Source organism: Hyperolius riggenbachi, chromosome 9, assembly GCF_040937935.1.
Source record: "Hyperolius riggenbachi isolate aHypRig1 chromosome 9, aHypRig1.pri, whole genome shotgun sequence".
Lineage (NCBI taxonomy): Eukaryota > Metazoa > Chordata > Amphibia > Anura > Hyperoliidae > Hyperolius > Hyperolius riggenbachi.
Genome location: NC_090654.1, coordinates 243,544,754 through 243,561,781, shown reverse-complemented (window position 1 = coordinate 243,561,781; position 17,028 = coordinate 243,544,754). Strand labels below are relative to the sequence as shown.

Sequence of the window (17,028 nt, the reverse complement as noted above, 5' to 3'; positions counted from 1 at the left end):
CACGCCCATTGGCGTGGTATGGTCTTAAGGTAGTTATATAAATTCCACAACTGATTACCTAATTCCTTCCAGTGGACATGTAATCCAGGGTCCAGCTATTGCTAACACCCAAATTACAGTGATTTTATTGGAATCCAGCAGAGATGGACATAGACCTCACCAGACGCCGGGTTTCATCCCTTGTGATGCTCTCAGGCCTCTACTGCAACTGTCTTCAGTTCCTGCTTGTTCTTGTGGCATTTTCCCTTCAGCTTTGTCTTCAGACAGTGAAATGGTGTGATATGAGTGCTGTAGTTTCACTAGCACACCTTCAGTTCTCATCGCCAAAAATGACTTGAATTTGACTTGAATTGCAATTGTATCTAGCCAAACTAATAGATTCCGCACAAGTGTGTCTTGATTTCAATAATCAGGCATAGTGGAAAAACCTTGGCTGATGCTATTATGGAACCCACACTACAGAAGCCACAGCTCAACCTCCCCCACCACAGAACAGGACATTCTGCTGCACTACAAGCCAAGCAGCGTGGGCTTCACACTGTAATTAGGGATAAACTGGCACAAATTTTTTTTATAATTTTCAGTGACAAAAATGTAAAGTATGCCGCTATCTGAATTCTCTGTTTTTATGGACCGGACACTTAATGTGACAAAATAGCCAGGCATGCCAGTATCTTGACTGATAAAGAGTAAAAATCTACTAAAAATAATGTAATGAATAACATTGCTTTATAAATGATTTAGCAACAGTTTGCTCATTGTAAAATATTTCCTCACCATGATTTACATTCTTAAATTTATCACAGTTGGCAACATCTTTATTGCTGGGAGGTGCATCGCTGTGGAATGTTTATTTGCTCTTCTGTTCTGAAGGCAGTAGAAATAACTCCTAGGGCCTGATTCACAAAGCGGTGATAACTCAGTTATCATGCCTAAAAGACTTTAGGCGTGATAAACTTTGCACCGCTGAGTTAGCACCGATTTGTGCTCTTTATCGCGCGCAAAGTCCCGCGCGCAAAGTTTTACGCGCGCAGCGCCCATAGGGTTTAATGGGCGCATCGCGCGCACTGCGCGCGGCAATTTCGCGCGAGTTTCATTTTATCACGCCTAAACTGAGTTTAGGCGTGATAAGGGGCTTTTCACAGGCGTGCAAACACTTTGCACCGCTTTGTGAATCAGGCCCCTAGTCTCCCAGAGTGTTCTGGGAGAAGAATGTTGCTAGCTTAACAGCATAAACTGTAACCTCACTGAGAGGGTGGGACTAAAAACCAATATATAGCAATATATAGCGATAGGAAATGTTTCTGCTGAAACCAGGATAATTAAGGAAAAAGTGGGTATCTTGAATAATTTACGATGCTAGTCTAGTTGGGGCTGGGGGGGCGTGGCCACCAGCTCATGGCAATCTAGCTGCATCAACTAACCTGTAAGAAATAGGGGACTCAGCAGGAAACACTATCCACCAACCAAATAGGTTTAGTAAAGTTGCGCGAGCAGAGGTGGTAGCCATAGGGAGTGTTAGTTAATTGGGGGTTCCCTATTTATTACACATTAGTGGATGCAACCTGATTACGCGAGCTGGTCTGTTTGGTCTATGTGATTTACCACTGGGTCCCCTCAACTAAGCTACATTCTACTGTATGTCACTATGGTGCTTCTTTAACTTAATATGGCCATACATCACTCAATGTATGACCAGATCGGCCATCAGATAATAATTATTCCAGTATTTGTACAGCGACTTTCTCCTGTCACAAGAGCACACTCAGTAGGCAGTAGCAATGTTAGGGAGACTTGCCCAAGGTCTCCTACTGAATAGGTGAAGCTTACCGAACACCAAGAGATGAGATTTTAACCAAGGTCTCCAGTGTCAGAGGCAGAGCCCTTAACCAGTACGCTATTCAGCCATCGAAACTGATCAGAGAGGGATCTATTGCTTGCTTGCCCACACCACTGCACAGGGATTTTCAGTAGATTTCAGCATGACATCTATTGGAAATTGCCCTGCTGCTGCCCCCTAAGTGTATATGTGTACCCATGTGAAGTGTTGAATGCTCACTTGTCCCCCGGGGAAAATCCTGGTCTCCGGTGTCAAGCATCACTGCAAACACCTGTACTATGTGGCTGGGAAGTGTAATGGTTAAGGGCTCTGCCACTGACATAGGAGACCTGGGTTCAAATCTCGGCTCTTCCTGTTCAGTAAGCCAGCACCTATTCAGTAAGGAGACCTTGGGTGAGATTACCTAACACTGCTACTGCCTACAGAGCGTGCCCTGGTGGCTGCAGCTCTGGTGCTTTAAATCTGCCAGGAGAAAAGCGCAATATAAATGTTCTATGTCTTGTCTTCGTGACACCGCACATTTGGTGATGTCCCTACATGCGCCGGGTCCCATGTGGTACAGGTGCTCATGGTGACGCCAAACCCCAAACCATGCCAGGATTCACACTGGTGTGACAAGAGAGCCGTTAAAGGGAAGGTCCCAGGAAGAAAAGAAAAAGAAATCTACTTACCTCCAGCCTCTGGCTACCGACTTGTGCCCTTGCCGCAGCTCCGTTGGCTCCCAGTTCCCTCCGGTGCAGAGGCCGACCTCGCCAGGTTGGCATCTTCCTCCATCTTCTTGCGTTCCACTGTGCGGCTTATTGAGTCACACAGATGTCATCCGGGCTGTTCTGCGTAGGTGCAGAATTACTACGCCTGCACAGTACAGTTCGGATGACTTCAGCGCGACTCTTAGAGCCGCTCGCGCATTATTCACCAGAGGGGACCCCAGACCGCCAGCGTGGAGTGGAGCTGCGGCATGGGCACAGGACGGCTGGCAGAGGCTGGAGGAAGCCCGAGGTAAGTGGATTTTTTTTATTTTTTTAGGTCCTCGGATGTATCCTTTAACACTTCACACCGGGAGGACACAAATACACTTGGAGGGATCATTGCGATTTCGAACACACACCCAATCGAGCCCTTGTGACCGAGATTTTTCAGCATTTCCGATTCAGCTGGCATTATTAAGTATGGGCACCCTTATATTGATACTAAATGCCCCTCAACACAGGCCTGGAGGAAAGTGATTGCCCCTGTAGCAATCAGGCTCCAGCAATGTGCAGCCTGCAGAGTACTCCATGGTGCTGAAGCGTGCAGGGCTGTCCATGGTGCTGAAGCCTGCAGGGCTGTCCATGGTGCTGAAGCCTGCAGGGCTGTCCATGGTGCTGAAGCCTCAGTACTGGCATCCCCCCGGCCATAGCAGCGCCTGCAGTGATGGTGGCTGAGGCTGTACCTGCCTGATGCAGGAAATCACTAATGACGCCGCTGCTGCCCACACCTCATCCTCAGCATCTCCCCCGGGCTGCATTTGCGCATCCTCTATGAGCCGCCCTCCCAGCCTGGAACATGGCGCTGAATAATTTCCTCTTCGCCCAGTGCATCCTCTATTTCCTGGCCTTCCTCTTCAGCTTCATCGCCGTGGTGCCGCTGTCCGAGAACAGCGCCGACTTCCACGGGAAATGCCTGCTCTTCACCGAGGGCGTGTGGCTGAGCGGCAACATCACGCTGGAGCGGGAGCACTTCACTGTGGACGAGTGGGGGCCGGAGTCCGCCTGCAGGTTCAGCGTCTTCTCCGGGGTGGTGTCCCTGCTGGCCGCCGCCGTGCAGGCGTGGAGGACGCTCTTCTTCCTCTGCAAGGGCCACGAGGAGTGAGTATGACATAGCCGCCCATAGCTATGTGCAGGGGATGGGTGGCAGGGACTCTCCTCCGCATGTCATTCTATCCAACTGCAGTGTATATATACCTCTGTGGCTGATACATGTTCTGCCTCCTCTCCACACTCCAGGACAAGTTTCCTGCCCCCCTCATCTCCATTCTCCAGTAGTACAGGAGCAGAGGTAGCAAAGGTTGTGCTTGCAAGTGGGCCCATGTTTGAGGAAGCCCAGTTAGGGGCAGAGCAGGATCATCCACAAGGCAACCCAGGCAGGTGCCTAGGGCAGTGATCTGCAAACTTGGCTCTCCAGCTGTTAAGGAACTACAAGTCCCACAATGCATTGCAGTAGTCTGACAGCCACAGTCATAATTCATAAAGGCAAATGCATTGTGGGACTTGTAGTTCCTTAACAGCTGGAGAGCCAAGTTTGCAGATCACTGGCTTAGGGTGTAATGGGTGTCAGGGAGCCCAACTGCTTGAGAACTAAGTTCTGTTTCCCACCTCAGATTGTCTAATGCACCACCAGGATAAGCAAAACGTACTACTTTGCCTGGGTCCTCATTTAAAATGAACCCATCATTGGTTAGGGGCATACATATGATTTGGCTGCCCAGTCAGTTGGGCACAGGGTGAGCGGAATGATGGCTCACCCAGCTGCTGCTGAAACCCCAGGCAGCGTTAATTACTATTCCCCCTCCAAGTTGTTGCAGCTCAGAGGGAGAAGTAGTTTGAGGTCTGGCTATCGCTGGCACCCAAATTACACTGTTTATACCGATGTGTGGCCATAGATGTAATAACACAAACGACTATGGTGGAACCCAGGCCAGGCACACTGCTGGGTAGGGACTGCGCCAAAGTAACCTGCTTAGCAGTTAGGACATACTTGTAAAAAAGGTGCTTACGGTAATCAGGGTGTCAGGAATAGCCGTTAGTAGAATATTCTCAAATAATCGAAATTCTACTATTAGGAAATGGGTAATACGATTTTTTTACCGATATGGATTAAATTTTTTTTACTAGCACTAAAACTTAAACCTGTTTTCACACTAATTTTCAATCTATCAATGCCTAACCCTAACTGTCCAAAGCCTCCACCTCAAAAGATGCTAATATATGCACCGCCTTTGGCACCAAAACCCCAGTCCCCCAATATTCGCTCCGCCTTAATACCCCTGGGGGCTGCTATAGTCGCAATTAACATTGTAGTCTATGTGACCCATTTTACCAAAGTGTAATGTTCCCAGTAATGGTACAATTTTCAGCAAAGACTCACCCAAGCGATCAGGTAAATGCGATAGGAAATAATATGTGGTAATACATCGATTATTTCACCATCACCAAACCAATATCTCCCGTTTACCACAACCAATTATAAAAACGTTTTTCTGATCAGCTAAATTGTCGCAAATGATCAACATTTCAAATAGTTCACAGTCGATATGGGACATCAATGAGGTTAATTTTCTGCCAATCCAATCAGTCATTTATCTGATCACTTCGCTGGTGAAAAAGGTAAATTGGTAAAGGTAAATTGGATGGAAATGTTGTGCTCCATGTTGTGATATTCTTACCATAGAGCAGCAGTTTGCTTGACTAAATCTAAGTGGAGTCCCAGATCTTTGGATGCTTGCGTGGGCTGTGTCCCTCAGGTCAGAGCTTTCTGAATTGATTCCCTGGTGCAAATACATTTGGGGCTGTATAGGGTTGGTGTTGTTCATTGAATTGTCATGTGACACTCCAGTCACATGACCATTGTGACAGTTTAACCAGTAAAGATTCTGGAACTCAGGATGGGCAGATAATGAGGTAAGAGGACCCAGAGAAGCCAAGTTAGTGTATGTTAGATACTTTCTATCTCCTAAGCTATAAGCAAAGTTACTCACAGAAGCACCAGCCCTGCATTCTCTCATCTCGCCCCACCTGGCTACTATTTTACAGGAAACTTTTTCCTATGTCCAAAGTCAGGCCCAAGGGCCAAATGTCGCCAACCGAGCCTTTTTTTTGTGGCCCCTCAAGCTCTCTACAGTTGTTAATACCATGCAGCCCGCAGGTCATAGCTGCAGTACCACATGCAGGGGCCACCTTGTGTCGCTGCCTGGCCTCCACCTTTGTTTGCTTGAAGCAAATAAAAAAAAAAAAGACAGATACTTACCAATGGAGGGAAGACTCTGGGTCCTCCTGTAGAGCCTTCCTATTCCTTTCACAGTCCCCTCGTTCCACCGCCATTCAAACCTCCCTCCGGGGAGGGTTCGAAAGTCTTCGGAGTGCTCCTGAAGATGGGCGGCTGTACGGCAGTGCTGGGCCGAAATTACGCATGAGCGTAATTACGCATCGTAATTCAATGTAAATTTACGCGTAAATTACGGTCTTACGCGTAATTATTTACACGTAAGCAGTAGAGTGGTTTCGTAATTACACTGTCTACCGTAATTGCTAGGTATGCGTAATTTTATGAACACGCGTAATTTTACGCGTAATTACGAACGTAAAAACTCCCCTTTTCTAAGAGTAGCCAATCAGTCAACATCCTAAGCAACCAATAGTATCTTCTCCCGCCCTTCAGTATAAGCGTACGTTTTGACGCATACGAATGATATGTACGCAATAACTGTCACATTGACGGCTATTGCGTACATATCGTCTGTATGCGTAAAAAAATACGCATTAATGGGTATTACAGCACTACGCATAACATCGTAGTGTAAGCGCCTACATTACAGTATCCTTACGCATAACTGCGTAAGTTTACACGTAATTACAGTGATGTACCGTAGATAATTTCCTACGCTGTAACCGTAATTGCGTAATGCGTAATAGCGTAAAATTACGCGTAATGATCCGTAAGCGTAGATTTTTCCATTACGACCAGCACTGCTGTACGGAGCTGCCCCTGAACACCTCTGATGCATCCCGTGGTGGCACAGAGCAGTCTTCAACCCATCAGTAGAAGACTGCTAAAAGGGGTGACAGCGCTGGAACGAGTGGACCATGAGAAGAACAGGAAGACTCTATAAGACCCAGAGTCCTGCCTCTCCATAGGTATTTTTTTGTTTTGTTTTTGTTTTATTTGCTTCAGGAATGCTTTAAAGCTGCATTGTAGCCCCAGCCTGGCCCTGGATGCAGCCTGTAATCTGGTACAGTGAGATTCCAGGCAAACACAGGTAGAACAGCTGTAGATTTTAATCATCTCAGGTTTTTCGTGTCGTCCGCTAACTGTTTTTGATTGTACTGTGTGATATATGCTTAAAAGACGGTTGAGGATTAATGATTTAAAATCTCATTAAGTGAAAAAATAAAGTAATTTAAGTGACAAGGATAATGAGAGCGGGGAAGAGTAATCTCGGGTCTTCCTGTCTCTCCTCGGCATTATTAATTAATACAGATGTCTTAGGAGACCACTTATTCCTGCTCTATGCTGGTTGGATGTTGGCTGAGGTGTTTGCTGATCGTGTTCTTTTTGCTTTGCAGTGAGTTATGTTGTCTTTCCTTTTTTTATTGCAGCTCTTTCTTTTATGCCTTCTTGAATCTGCTGATCAGCTCCTTTGTGGTTTTCGATACTTTCATTGCCAGCACCATCGTGAGTGTGGGGTTTAACATGTGGTGCGATGCGGTTACAGAGAAAGGCAGCATGCCCAACAGGTAAGCACGGGAGATTTATGCCTGCCCTTCACTTCAAGCTCAAGTTCAGGGCCATTTTTGCATTTAACAGGTCCATATATTTTAATAGATTTAAATCCTTATTAAAGGACCACTATTGCAAAAAAAAAAAAAAAATAATTTGTAAAATTTTAAATATACACCCATAAAATGTACAATTTACTCAGAGTAAAATGCATTGTAAATTACTTTTTCCCTAAGTTGCTGTCATTTACTGTAGGTGGTAAAAACCTGACAGATCTGACGGGTTTTGGGCTAGTCCATCTCCTCATGGGAGATTCACTATTATTACTTTTATTCTTTACAAAAGCACTCCCTGGAAACAATCTATACAAAGATGTTAGTCAGCTTTCCTCCTTATTTGAACACTATTTTGTCAGGTGGACTGAGTAACTGCTGTTCTGTAAGTACTTTTGTAAATAAAAAAATAACCGAGAATCCCCCATGGGGAGATGGACTGGTCGTATTTTCATTGCGTACTGTAAGTGACAGCAACATAGGGAAAAAGTAATTTAAAGTGCATTTTATTCTGTGAGAAATGTATTTTAAACTTCACAATTTTTCATGATAATTGTCCTTTAGGCTGGTTTTACATTTGAGGCATGTGTTGCGATGCCCCGCCGCATTGCATTGCACCGCAACGCACAACATCACAAACATATGACCTTGCGGCAGAGTAGGCAGACAGAGTCATATGCATAGTGCAGTGTTCTCCCCAGACTCTTTTAGCCGGGTGCTCCACCCGGCTATTTTTGGTGAACACCCGGCTGTCACCGGCTCACCTCCTCCTATGGTGTAAGCAGAGTTGCGCACAGAAGCACTGGTCCTGCATTCTCTCATATTGCCCCACCCGGCTACTTTTTCATGCCACCCAGCTGGAAAAAATTTCTGGGGAGAACACTGTAGTGCTGACCCCCCCGCGCCCAGTGACATGCTCCTCGCTGAACAGGAAGTACTTCACTGGGATTCCTGTTGTATTCCCAACCTTTCTATAAGGTATGCTTTGCTCATTGACTTACATTATTTCTGCCGGCATGGAAGTCCAGTGGTAACGTGCTGTTGATTTTGTGGTGGTTCTGGCAATTCCGGTGATGGGTTAAGTGTGCTAGGCCCCATTGCCTTGCATTGCTGTTGCATCACCCTGCGGTACAACAGGTAATGCCACGTACAAGGGGCCTTAAAGAGAAACCGTAACCAAGAACTCAACTTCATCCCAATCAGTAGCTGATACCCCCTTTCCCATGAGAAATCTTTTCCTTTTCTCAAAAGGAACTTCAGGGGGCTCTGTATGGCTGATATTGTGGTGAAACCCCTCCCACAGTGTGATGTCAAGACCATGGTACTGACATCCCACTGTGGGAGCCTTGTTGCATTGTGGGAAATAACAGCTAATTCCAACTGCCAAAAAAGCAAGCAGCCTCTCCTTCCAGTGACATCACCTGCCAGCAGTAAAAATGTCGCCATGTGATAAATGTCAGAATGTAAATCAGGGAGAGGAAAAATTTTACAATGGGCAAACACTGACTTAATCATTTATATATAATTATTGTAAAAAATTAAGCACTTTTTTTTCACTGGAGTTCTTCTTTTTTATTTTCCTTTATTTTTAATGCTGTCCACAAACACGTTGCTTTAACCGGTTCAGCACCGCAGTGCCGAAAATTCATGCATCCGAGCAACGTTCACCTCCCATTCATTCGCCTATAACTTTATTGCTACTTATCACAATGAATTGATCTATATCTCCGCCACTAATTAGGCTTTCTTTGGGTGGTACATTTTGCTAAGAATTATTTTTTTCTAAATCCATTTTAACAGGAAAATTAAGAAATAAATGAAAAAAATTCATTATTTCTTAGTTTTTGGCCATTATAGTTTGAAATTAGTATACGCTACCGTAATTAAAACCCATGTATTTTATTTGCCCATCTGTCCCGGTTATTACACCATTTAAACGGTGTCCCTATCACAATTTATGGTGCCGATATTTTATTTAGAAATAAAGGTGCATTTTTTCAATTTGTGTCCATCACTATTTATAAGCTTATAATTTTAAATAATATAATAACATACTCTCTTGACGTGCATATTTAAAAAAGTTTAGACCCTTGGGTAACTATTTATGAAGTTTTTCTTTTTTTTATTGTATTTTTTATTATTTTTTTTTTTAATAAAAAATTATGTGGGTAATTTTTGGTGTGGGAGGGAAACTGCTTATTTTAAATGTAAAATAATATATTTGTTTAATTAAAAATATATGTGGGTGCAGTTTAAAAAGTGAAAAAAGTCCTGGATGCGAACGATCCAAAAAGCAGAGGAGAAGTTTCCTGGGGGCAGAAATACCTCGCTCTCTGGATAGAATGCGTCAGTATTTCGGCGGGGAGTTTATATCGGTGAATGGGAATTATATTCCCATTCACTGATCGGGGGGCTAGCGGCGGGTGCGCGCGTGGGAGTGTGCCGGATCGCGCGCACCATGCAGCGGGAGCAGCAGTGCCTATCTGGATGAGGAAGCTCGTCCAGATAGGCTGAACTGGTTAATATTTAAAGCTACTTTTTAGGTTCACAATATATTTAAAATAAATAAATAAAGTACTATCAACATTATTTTGATAGTACTTTTTTTGCTTGTTGGTGGCTTAAAAGGCATTTTATTGACAGATTGTGGAAATACCACCTAGGATAGAGGTAGGGAACCTATGGCTCGGGAGCCAGATGTGGCTCTTTTGATGGCTGCATCTGTCTCTCTTACAAATCAGTAGGGGTTGATTCACTAAGCTACACTGCTCAAGCAGCTCAGCTTAGTGTGGCAGCGCAAGTAACATTTTCAAAGTAGGTACGCTACTGCTGTAGCATGCACTACTAACTTACTCACCCTCCCTCCAAAACTAACCAGCGCTCCAATTGTACTTGTATTTAGTTTGAAACATATTGTATGGCTCTCAGGGAATAACATTTTAAAATATGTGGCGTTTATGGCTCTCTCAGCCAAAAAGGTTCCTGACCCTTGACCTAGGGGAAAACACAAGTGGAAAAGTTAATTGAATAGGGCCCCTTCGTTTCAAGATAGTGCCGGGAAAGGCTGTTTCAACTCCTAGCACTTGTGTCTCCTTACATCAGTGTAGAACAGTCCGAAGAGTAACTGAAAAAGATGACTCGTGATTGGTTGAGAAAGGAATGGTATGACTGATGTTATAGTCTAGGAAACAAACTAATTCTTCTTACCCTGTGATTTCTGTCTTCACTGTATCCGATCTTTTCTGCAGTTGTGAAGAACTCCAGGAGAAAGATCTTGAACTTAACGTAGAAAACTCCTCTTTCTATGATCAGTTTGCGATTGCGCAGGTAAGTCGTTATTAACACCACATTGCAGGCACTGATCTAAATACCCTCTTTGATACCTTAGTAATCACAGTGCACAATTTGGTTGTCACATGAGGTTTCCGCAGCCCAAAAACATGAGAAATTGTGTCAGATGATCTAGATCAGATACCTGGAGGAATTTGCATTCCTCCTAATGCTCCTATCCTATTTATCCTCTTCCTAAAAATTACTTTCTTATGTATACCACAGTTTTATTTTATATTTAAATCTAGTTTTTAAGCTTTTACTGTTTCATTGTCTTTGCTCAATAACACCTTCCTTGAAGTATGCCAGAGCTCAAATCTATGAATTATTGACCCTTTTATCTCTTTCCTGCTCTCAGAAGCCATTTACTGACAGGAAAGTATTTTATGACTGTAATTACTAATCAATGAAGGTTATGCTATAGTCTGACCCAGTCTGACCTGGACAGAAACTTTCACTTGCATACCTAATTTTTAACTCTTTAAGGCAGGGAAAAAATTAAAGGAATTCAGCCTAGTTATTTGTGTGCCTGGCACTGTATATACACGTGTCTATCTCAACATGTCACATGTCACCTCGGCTGCCCTAATAAAGGAGTCATCAGGCAACGCAAAGTAAAATGAGTGGTACTTACCGGGGGCTCGCCACAGCTCTCCCTGTGGCCGTTCACCGCAGCTCCGACCCGGTCCCCGGCGATGACATCAGGCTGACCTCCAGGTCTCTCTGTACTGCGCCTGCGAGAGCGGCGCTGTCAATCACCGCCACGTGGGCCGGAGCGGACTGTGCAAACGCAGAACTACTGCGCCTGCGCAGTCTGCTCCGGCCCACGTGGTGGTGATTGACAGTGCCACTCACGCAGGCGCAGTACAGAGTGACCTCCGGGTCACTCTAACGTCATCACTGGCGAACGGCTGCGGGGAGAGCTGCGGCGAGGGACATCCTGGGAGCTTGGAACTGGAGGAAACCCCTGGGAAGTACCACTCATTTTACTTTACGTTGCCTGATAACTCCTTTAAGCACGAAGAGCGGATCTTCTCCTCATGCTTGTTTCACATAATTTTCCCTAAACCGTGTTCAGGACGATAGTTTTAGAACTTGCATCTAAAAACAAATTTTGTAATGTCAGCTCACTCAGTTCAACCCTCACAGGTCCACTTTGAAAGAATTCCTGTGAAATGCCAAACTGCCAGTCCTCCATGAAACCTATAGGTTAGTTAAATGTTGTCGCAGCATTGATTGACGAGGACTCTGACCTTGCGAAAGCATCGTGTTCTTCAAAGCTCCATCTCTTTTACTCAATTTAAATGCAAATAGCTGGTATAAAGGACGCACCATTGATTTTCTAAGAACTCCATTCATAGATTTACAGAGTTGCCTTTTGAGAGCATTCCTGTGCAATGGGAGCTTCTGAGATGACTTTCATGTTATGTGTAGCACATATTGGATGGAAAGTCTTTCATTTGATCATCTAAGGTACTAAAGCATCGTTTTGAAGGGCAGAACAGTCATCTGTCTAGGAGTACTGTGTCCTTCTATAGGCTTTGGCTTTCACTGTATTTGGATTATAAAAGGGAATCAATGTTAATCGGATGTATGCAAGGATTAATCATAAAGCTGAAGGAAAGTCATGAAACAGGCATGGCTATGGAAGGTAACAGATATTTAAAGTAAACCTGAACTGAAAACTAAAAGTCAGAATAAACATACACACTTCATACTTACCTCCTGCGTAGTCTACTCATCAATCTTTTTCTCCTTCTCTGCATCCCGTTTGTCCACTGCGATCAATGGAGTTCTCCATCCACCATTTTGAAAATGGCCATTACCCCATAAAAGCTTCCTCGACAGCATACGGTTAAACTGTAATATCACCCACTTGAGCCATAGGGAAACATGGACATTATCTTGCACATTAGTTATCCTTTCAGTCGTAGCTGACAGCAACTGATATATAACTGACAGCAACTGATATATTTCAGTTTTGACAAAATCTTGTCAAAACTGTAAGGAATCATGGGGATAAGAAAATGGTGAGCTTCTGATGATGAGGTAAGTATGTAATATTAATTTGCAGGTACATCATGTGCTTATTTTAAATAATTTTATTCGGTTCAAGTTCACTTTAAATCTTTCCATAAACTGCTGCCCTATTTAGGGCTTTTACACACCTTCAACTTGGGACACCCGAATTGATAATTAATTATTGTTCTGAGTGCCTTTCCAGAGTACTGGTGACACCAGATGTCCACAGACTGGTCATTAGTGGTCACATGTCCTGGAAAACCATGTGGGACGGATGCCTATCACTGCCGGTTACACCTGTTTGTGTTACGTATGTTTGATTTGCATACCTGTTAATTTAAGCCAGATAAAAAAGAAGAGAAAAGAAAACTAAAGTGCTGTTACCGATAATCTATCAGTATTACAATGTTATGTGATGGCACTTTTGTCGGGGTTTCAGCACACTTTCCTGTCAATCGGTTATCTCTAAACAATGCCCTCCTCCCTCTCATCATGTAACCCTAACCACCCTGCCTGTTATAAGCACAAGCTCAGGTAGCCAATCAGAGAGCAACTCTCCTTCCACAGTGACTTAATTTGATTGGTCCATTTCCAAGCTGCACAAATAAATATAATATTTGCATCATCTCTGAATCATTAGCATCTCATTCACTACCCCCCTACTCCAGTATACGGGTAGGTAGGAGCTGATTTTTTTTCTCCCTTGCTTTGCACCGCACAGTTTTTTAATTCAATGAATGTATAAATGAACTGTAGATAATTTAGTGTAAGATTACTTTTTTTTTACGTTTTGCGTTTCTTATATTAACATTATTATTGCAATAATTTCTCAAGAGATTATTAGCTTCCTGTAATAATTCTGTCACCCATATATATTGGCCTATTATGCAAAGCAGCTAATTCAGAAAAGTTGACTAAATTCAGTTTAATTCTTGCAAGAGTGATTGAAACAATCCCAATGAATTGGGTGCTGCGTCATTTACATGTGAGTCATTATTCTGCCCCCACTTACATTCTGTCCCTCGCCCCAGTTGTCTTCTCCAATGTCAGGTTTGAGGGGTCATTAAAACCCTCCAACTCTTCTCCAAACCCACCTACCTAATCCAACTCTACCCGCACCCTTTGGCCGGTGCTGGTCGATTGCGGATGCTTGATCGGAGATGCTTGTTGTGGCACTGATTTTCATCCATTTTGATAAAATGATCGAACCAGATGGTCGATTGGGCCGCAGTATAGCTTGTTGTATGGCCAGCTTTTAGGCATAGACAGGAAGTAACTGGAGCACAGAGAGCACTTTTCAGGCTAATAAGCAGATAACAGGTCACAGATATGGGATTCAGAACATGAATATGTAAGTCATGTTTATATTTTAGCTCTCTGAAACACAGGAACTTTGTGCCATTGAGCAAAGAAAAACACTAACTCTTTTTTAATGGTTTTAAACATAACATAAAACTGTGGAGTATCTAAAATTGTTTATCTCGTCAGTTTATTTTCACTTAAGGTGCACTTTAAGGGGAAGATGTAGAGGTTATTAAGAGTATGTATGAAGTCACTTATCCTTTTAGCTGGTGTTTCATCAATTATCAAAAATTTAACTTAAAGAGAATCTGTACTGTAAAATTCTTACATTAAAAAGTATACCATTCTATTCATTATGTTCTCCTGGGCCCCTGTGTGCTGTTTCTGCCACTCCCTGCTGCAATCCTGGCTTGTAATTGCCAGTTTTAGACAGTGTTTACAAACAAAAGACATGGCTGTTACCAGTTTGTGATAGGCTGTGGAGAGGGTGTGTATAGCTTCTGCACATTCCTGCCTGAGCCCGACAGAGCCGACCGAAGAGAGAAGATTAGATTATATAACAGAGATAACACAGCCACTGTGCAACTAGAAATGGCTGCAGTAAGCCAGACCACATTTGAACAGGTATAGGAACTTATAGGATAGAAGAAATAAGGCTGAAAATTTTGTTACAGTGTCTCTTTAAAAAAAAATTTTTTTTCTTTTTCTAGTTTGGACTATGGGCAGCCTGGCTGGCTTGGCTGGCCATTGCGATCCTTGCATTCTTGAAGGTCTACCACAATTACAGACAGGAGGACCTGCTGGACAGTCTAATTCAGGAGAAGGAACATCTGATTGGAAGGTCTTCATCAAAACAGTCAATGAATGAAGAGAAAAGCGGAATGATCTAACAGAAAGCGAAGCCATAAGCCATAGCCACATTTTATTCCTAAACAAAGCATACATTATATCCTCTGATACACTCGCCTTTTTAACTCATCCTCAAAAATGGTGGCTACTGAATTTAGGCAGGCCTTCTGACCAATGAATTAGCCAAATTGCAAAATGTCATATCAATTATGTGATGTGATCACCACAGTCTCATTATTTGAGTTTATGAATGGGCATTGATAATAGCCCAAATCCCCACTTATAAATTATGATCCCAATTTTTAAGCCAGACACAGCTTTTTGCTTTAACATTTACACTTTCTTGCCTCTTGAGAAAGGACATTCAGCACTGATCGGGTTTGGTTAATAGCAGGGACAGTTTTATGGGCTCAGGGTCCCCCTTTCATTTTACTACTGTACTGACCATAAAGTTCTTGTGACCCCCACTATCTCTGACTTTGGGCCCCTAAAGAGTTTCTCAGTTTGTCCTAATGAAGAACAAAAACTGTCCTGTTTGAGAGGTCTTTTAACAGCAATCCAGCATGATTTAAGCTTGCCAGGAACTTGTGTTAAATACAAATCTTACTTAATTCACATGGGTGGCTGTTAGCTTGTTTACATATCAAGACAGCTTTACCAGCTATCAAGATGGCTTTATTGATAGCCAGAGGTACCCCCTAGTTTTAAGTAGCCCCAGGTAGGCCCCCAGTATAGGTAGCCAGAAATACTCCCTGCTATAAATAGCCAGAGGTACCTCCAGAATTAGGTAGCCTTCCAGTATGGGCATTCAGGGGGACGCCCTGTATTAGATAGCCCTGAGAATGGATAGCGCCAGATGTAGCTAGCCAGAGGGGCTCTTAGTATTAAGTAGCAAGAAGTACTCTGCTCATGTACCTCTGCACCCCAGGTTGTCTGCCACAGACCCCCTCATCGCTGCCAGCCATTGCCACTGGGCCGTACACACGCCTGATTATCAGCTGAGGTGGTCAATCATTATAGGTCGCCTTAGCTGACTTAAGTCAAGTGTGTGTACGGGATTTAAATAGTTTATGTGACAGTTATCAGCAATGGAGGGATAGCAGAGCACTGAAGTCAGGCAGTGAAGCATACCTTATGATTCCTTCAAGCCTCCTCCAGACGTGACATGCCCAGAAGTGTGTGAAGACAATGTTAATAAATGAAAGGACAAATCTGGTAGTGGAGGGTAAATCAACACTCTTAGTTGAGATTTGGATTATTACACATGCCTATTTGTTTCCGATTCTCTTTAAAATCCTAACTGTGATCCAAGTAACTTTAAGCCAAAGTTTCTATGGACAGTATTTATCAGTGCCATAGATTTTACCATTCTATAGGCTAGGTCCACCATGCCCAGTTGCAGATTGGATCCGTTTCAAATGGATCCATTTTTCTAAAAAAAAAATGTTGTCTCCCCGTTTGTCTTTTTTGCAGCACACGTTACCAGTTCATGGAAACTTATCCCCAGCCCTGTCTGTGGGTGGGGATGGGGCCGCCATGCTGGAGGCGGTAGTAGCCCGGAAGGGGGGCAGCGTGCACAGTGGCAGGGAGGGGGGTCACACCCCCTCACCTGGGTCCCCCCTTCCTGGCTCCCCCTCCAGCTAGTTTCTTTTAAAAATCATTTTTAAATGAATTTAGTGGCGAGTGGGGAACTTACTTCTCTGCGTTCAACCGCTCGCCGCGTCACTTCCTGCAATGCTGCCCTCTGTACTTTGTTGGACAGCATTGCAGCAAGTGATGCAGCGAAGTATGTTCCTCACTCGCAAATTCCTGCTAAATTGATTTAAAAATGATTTTTAAAAGAAACTAGCTGGAGGGGAAGGGGGGACCCAGGTGAGGGAGGAAGGGGTCCGACACCCCTCCTTGCCACTGTCCCCCTTCCTGCCTGATACCCCCTCCAGCATGGCGGCCCCCTCCCCACCCACAGACAGGGCTGGGACAACAGAAATGGATCCGTTTCTGTGTCCAGAGCTGCCTGGGTAGAGGAAGGTCTGTTTTTGCATAGGTTTTCACTACCCCTCCATGTATCCGGGGTCCATGAAAGACCTGGTAAATCTGGACAGTCTGTTCAGTTTTTTAGCACAGATCCCCCGGGAACGCACACAAATCCATTTTTAA

General features: G+C 43.8%; 1 protein-coding gene across 1 annotated transcript; it reads left to right on the top strand.

Annotated features, from left to right (window-relative positions):
* Nucleotides 1–3,370: 3,370 nt before the first annotated feature.
* On the top strand, nucleotides 3,371–16,358 carry TMEM179 (transmembrane protein 179). Its single transcript, XM_068252029.1, has 4 exons — nucleotides 3,371–3,687; nucleotides 7,195–7,332; nucleotides 10,617–10,695; nucleotides 14,733–16,358. Exons 1-4 carry the CDS (start codon nucleotides 3,386–3,388, stop codon nucleotides 14,910–14,912), a joined length of 699 nt encoding a protein of 232 aa, XP_068108130.1. The 5' UTR covers nucleotides 3,371–3,385; the 3' UTR covers nucleotides 14,913–16,358.
* The last annotated feature ends 670 nt before the right edge of the window (nucleotides 16,359–17,028 follow it).

Coding starts and splice junctions, on each gene's coding strand:
- TMEM179 (XM_068252029.1), top strand. CDS start 3,386: ATGGCGCTGAATAATTTCCTCTTCGCCCAGTGCATCCTCTATTTCCTG. Junction 7,333..10,616: donor AAAGGCAGCATGCCCAACAG/GTAAGCACGGGA, acceptor TCTTTTCTGCAG/TTGTGAAGAACTCCAGGAGA. Junction 10,696..14,732: donor ATCAGTTTGCGATTGCGCAG/GTAAGTCGTTAT, acceptor TTCTTTTTCTAG/TTTGGACTATGGGCAGCCTG.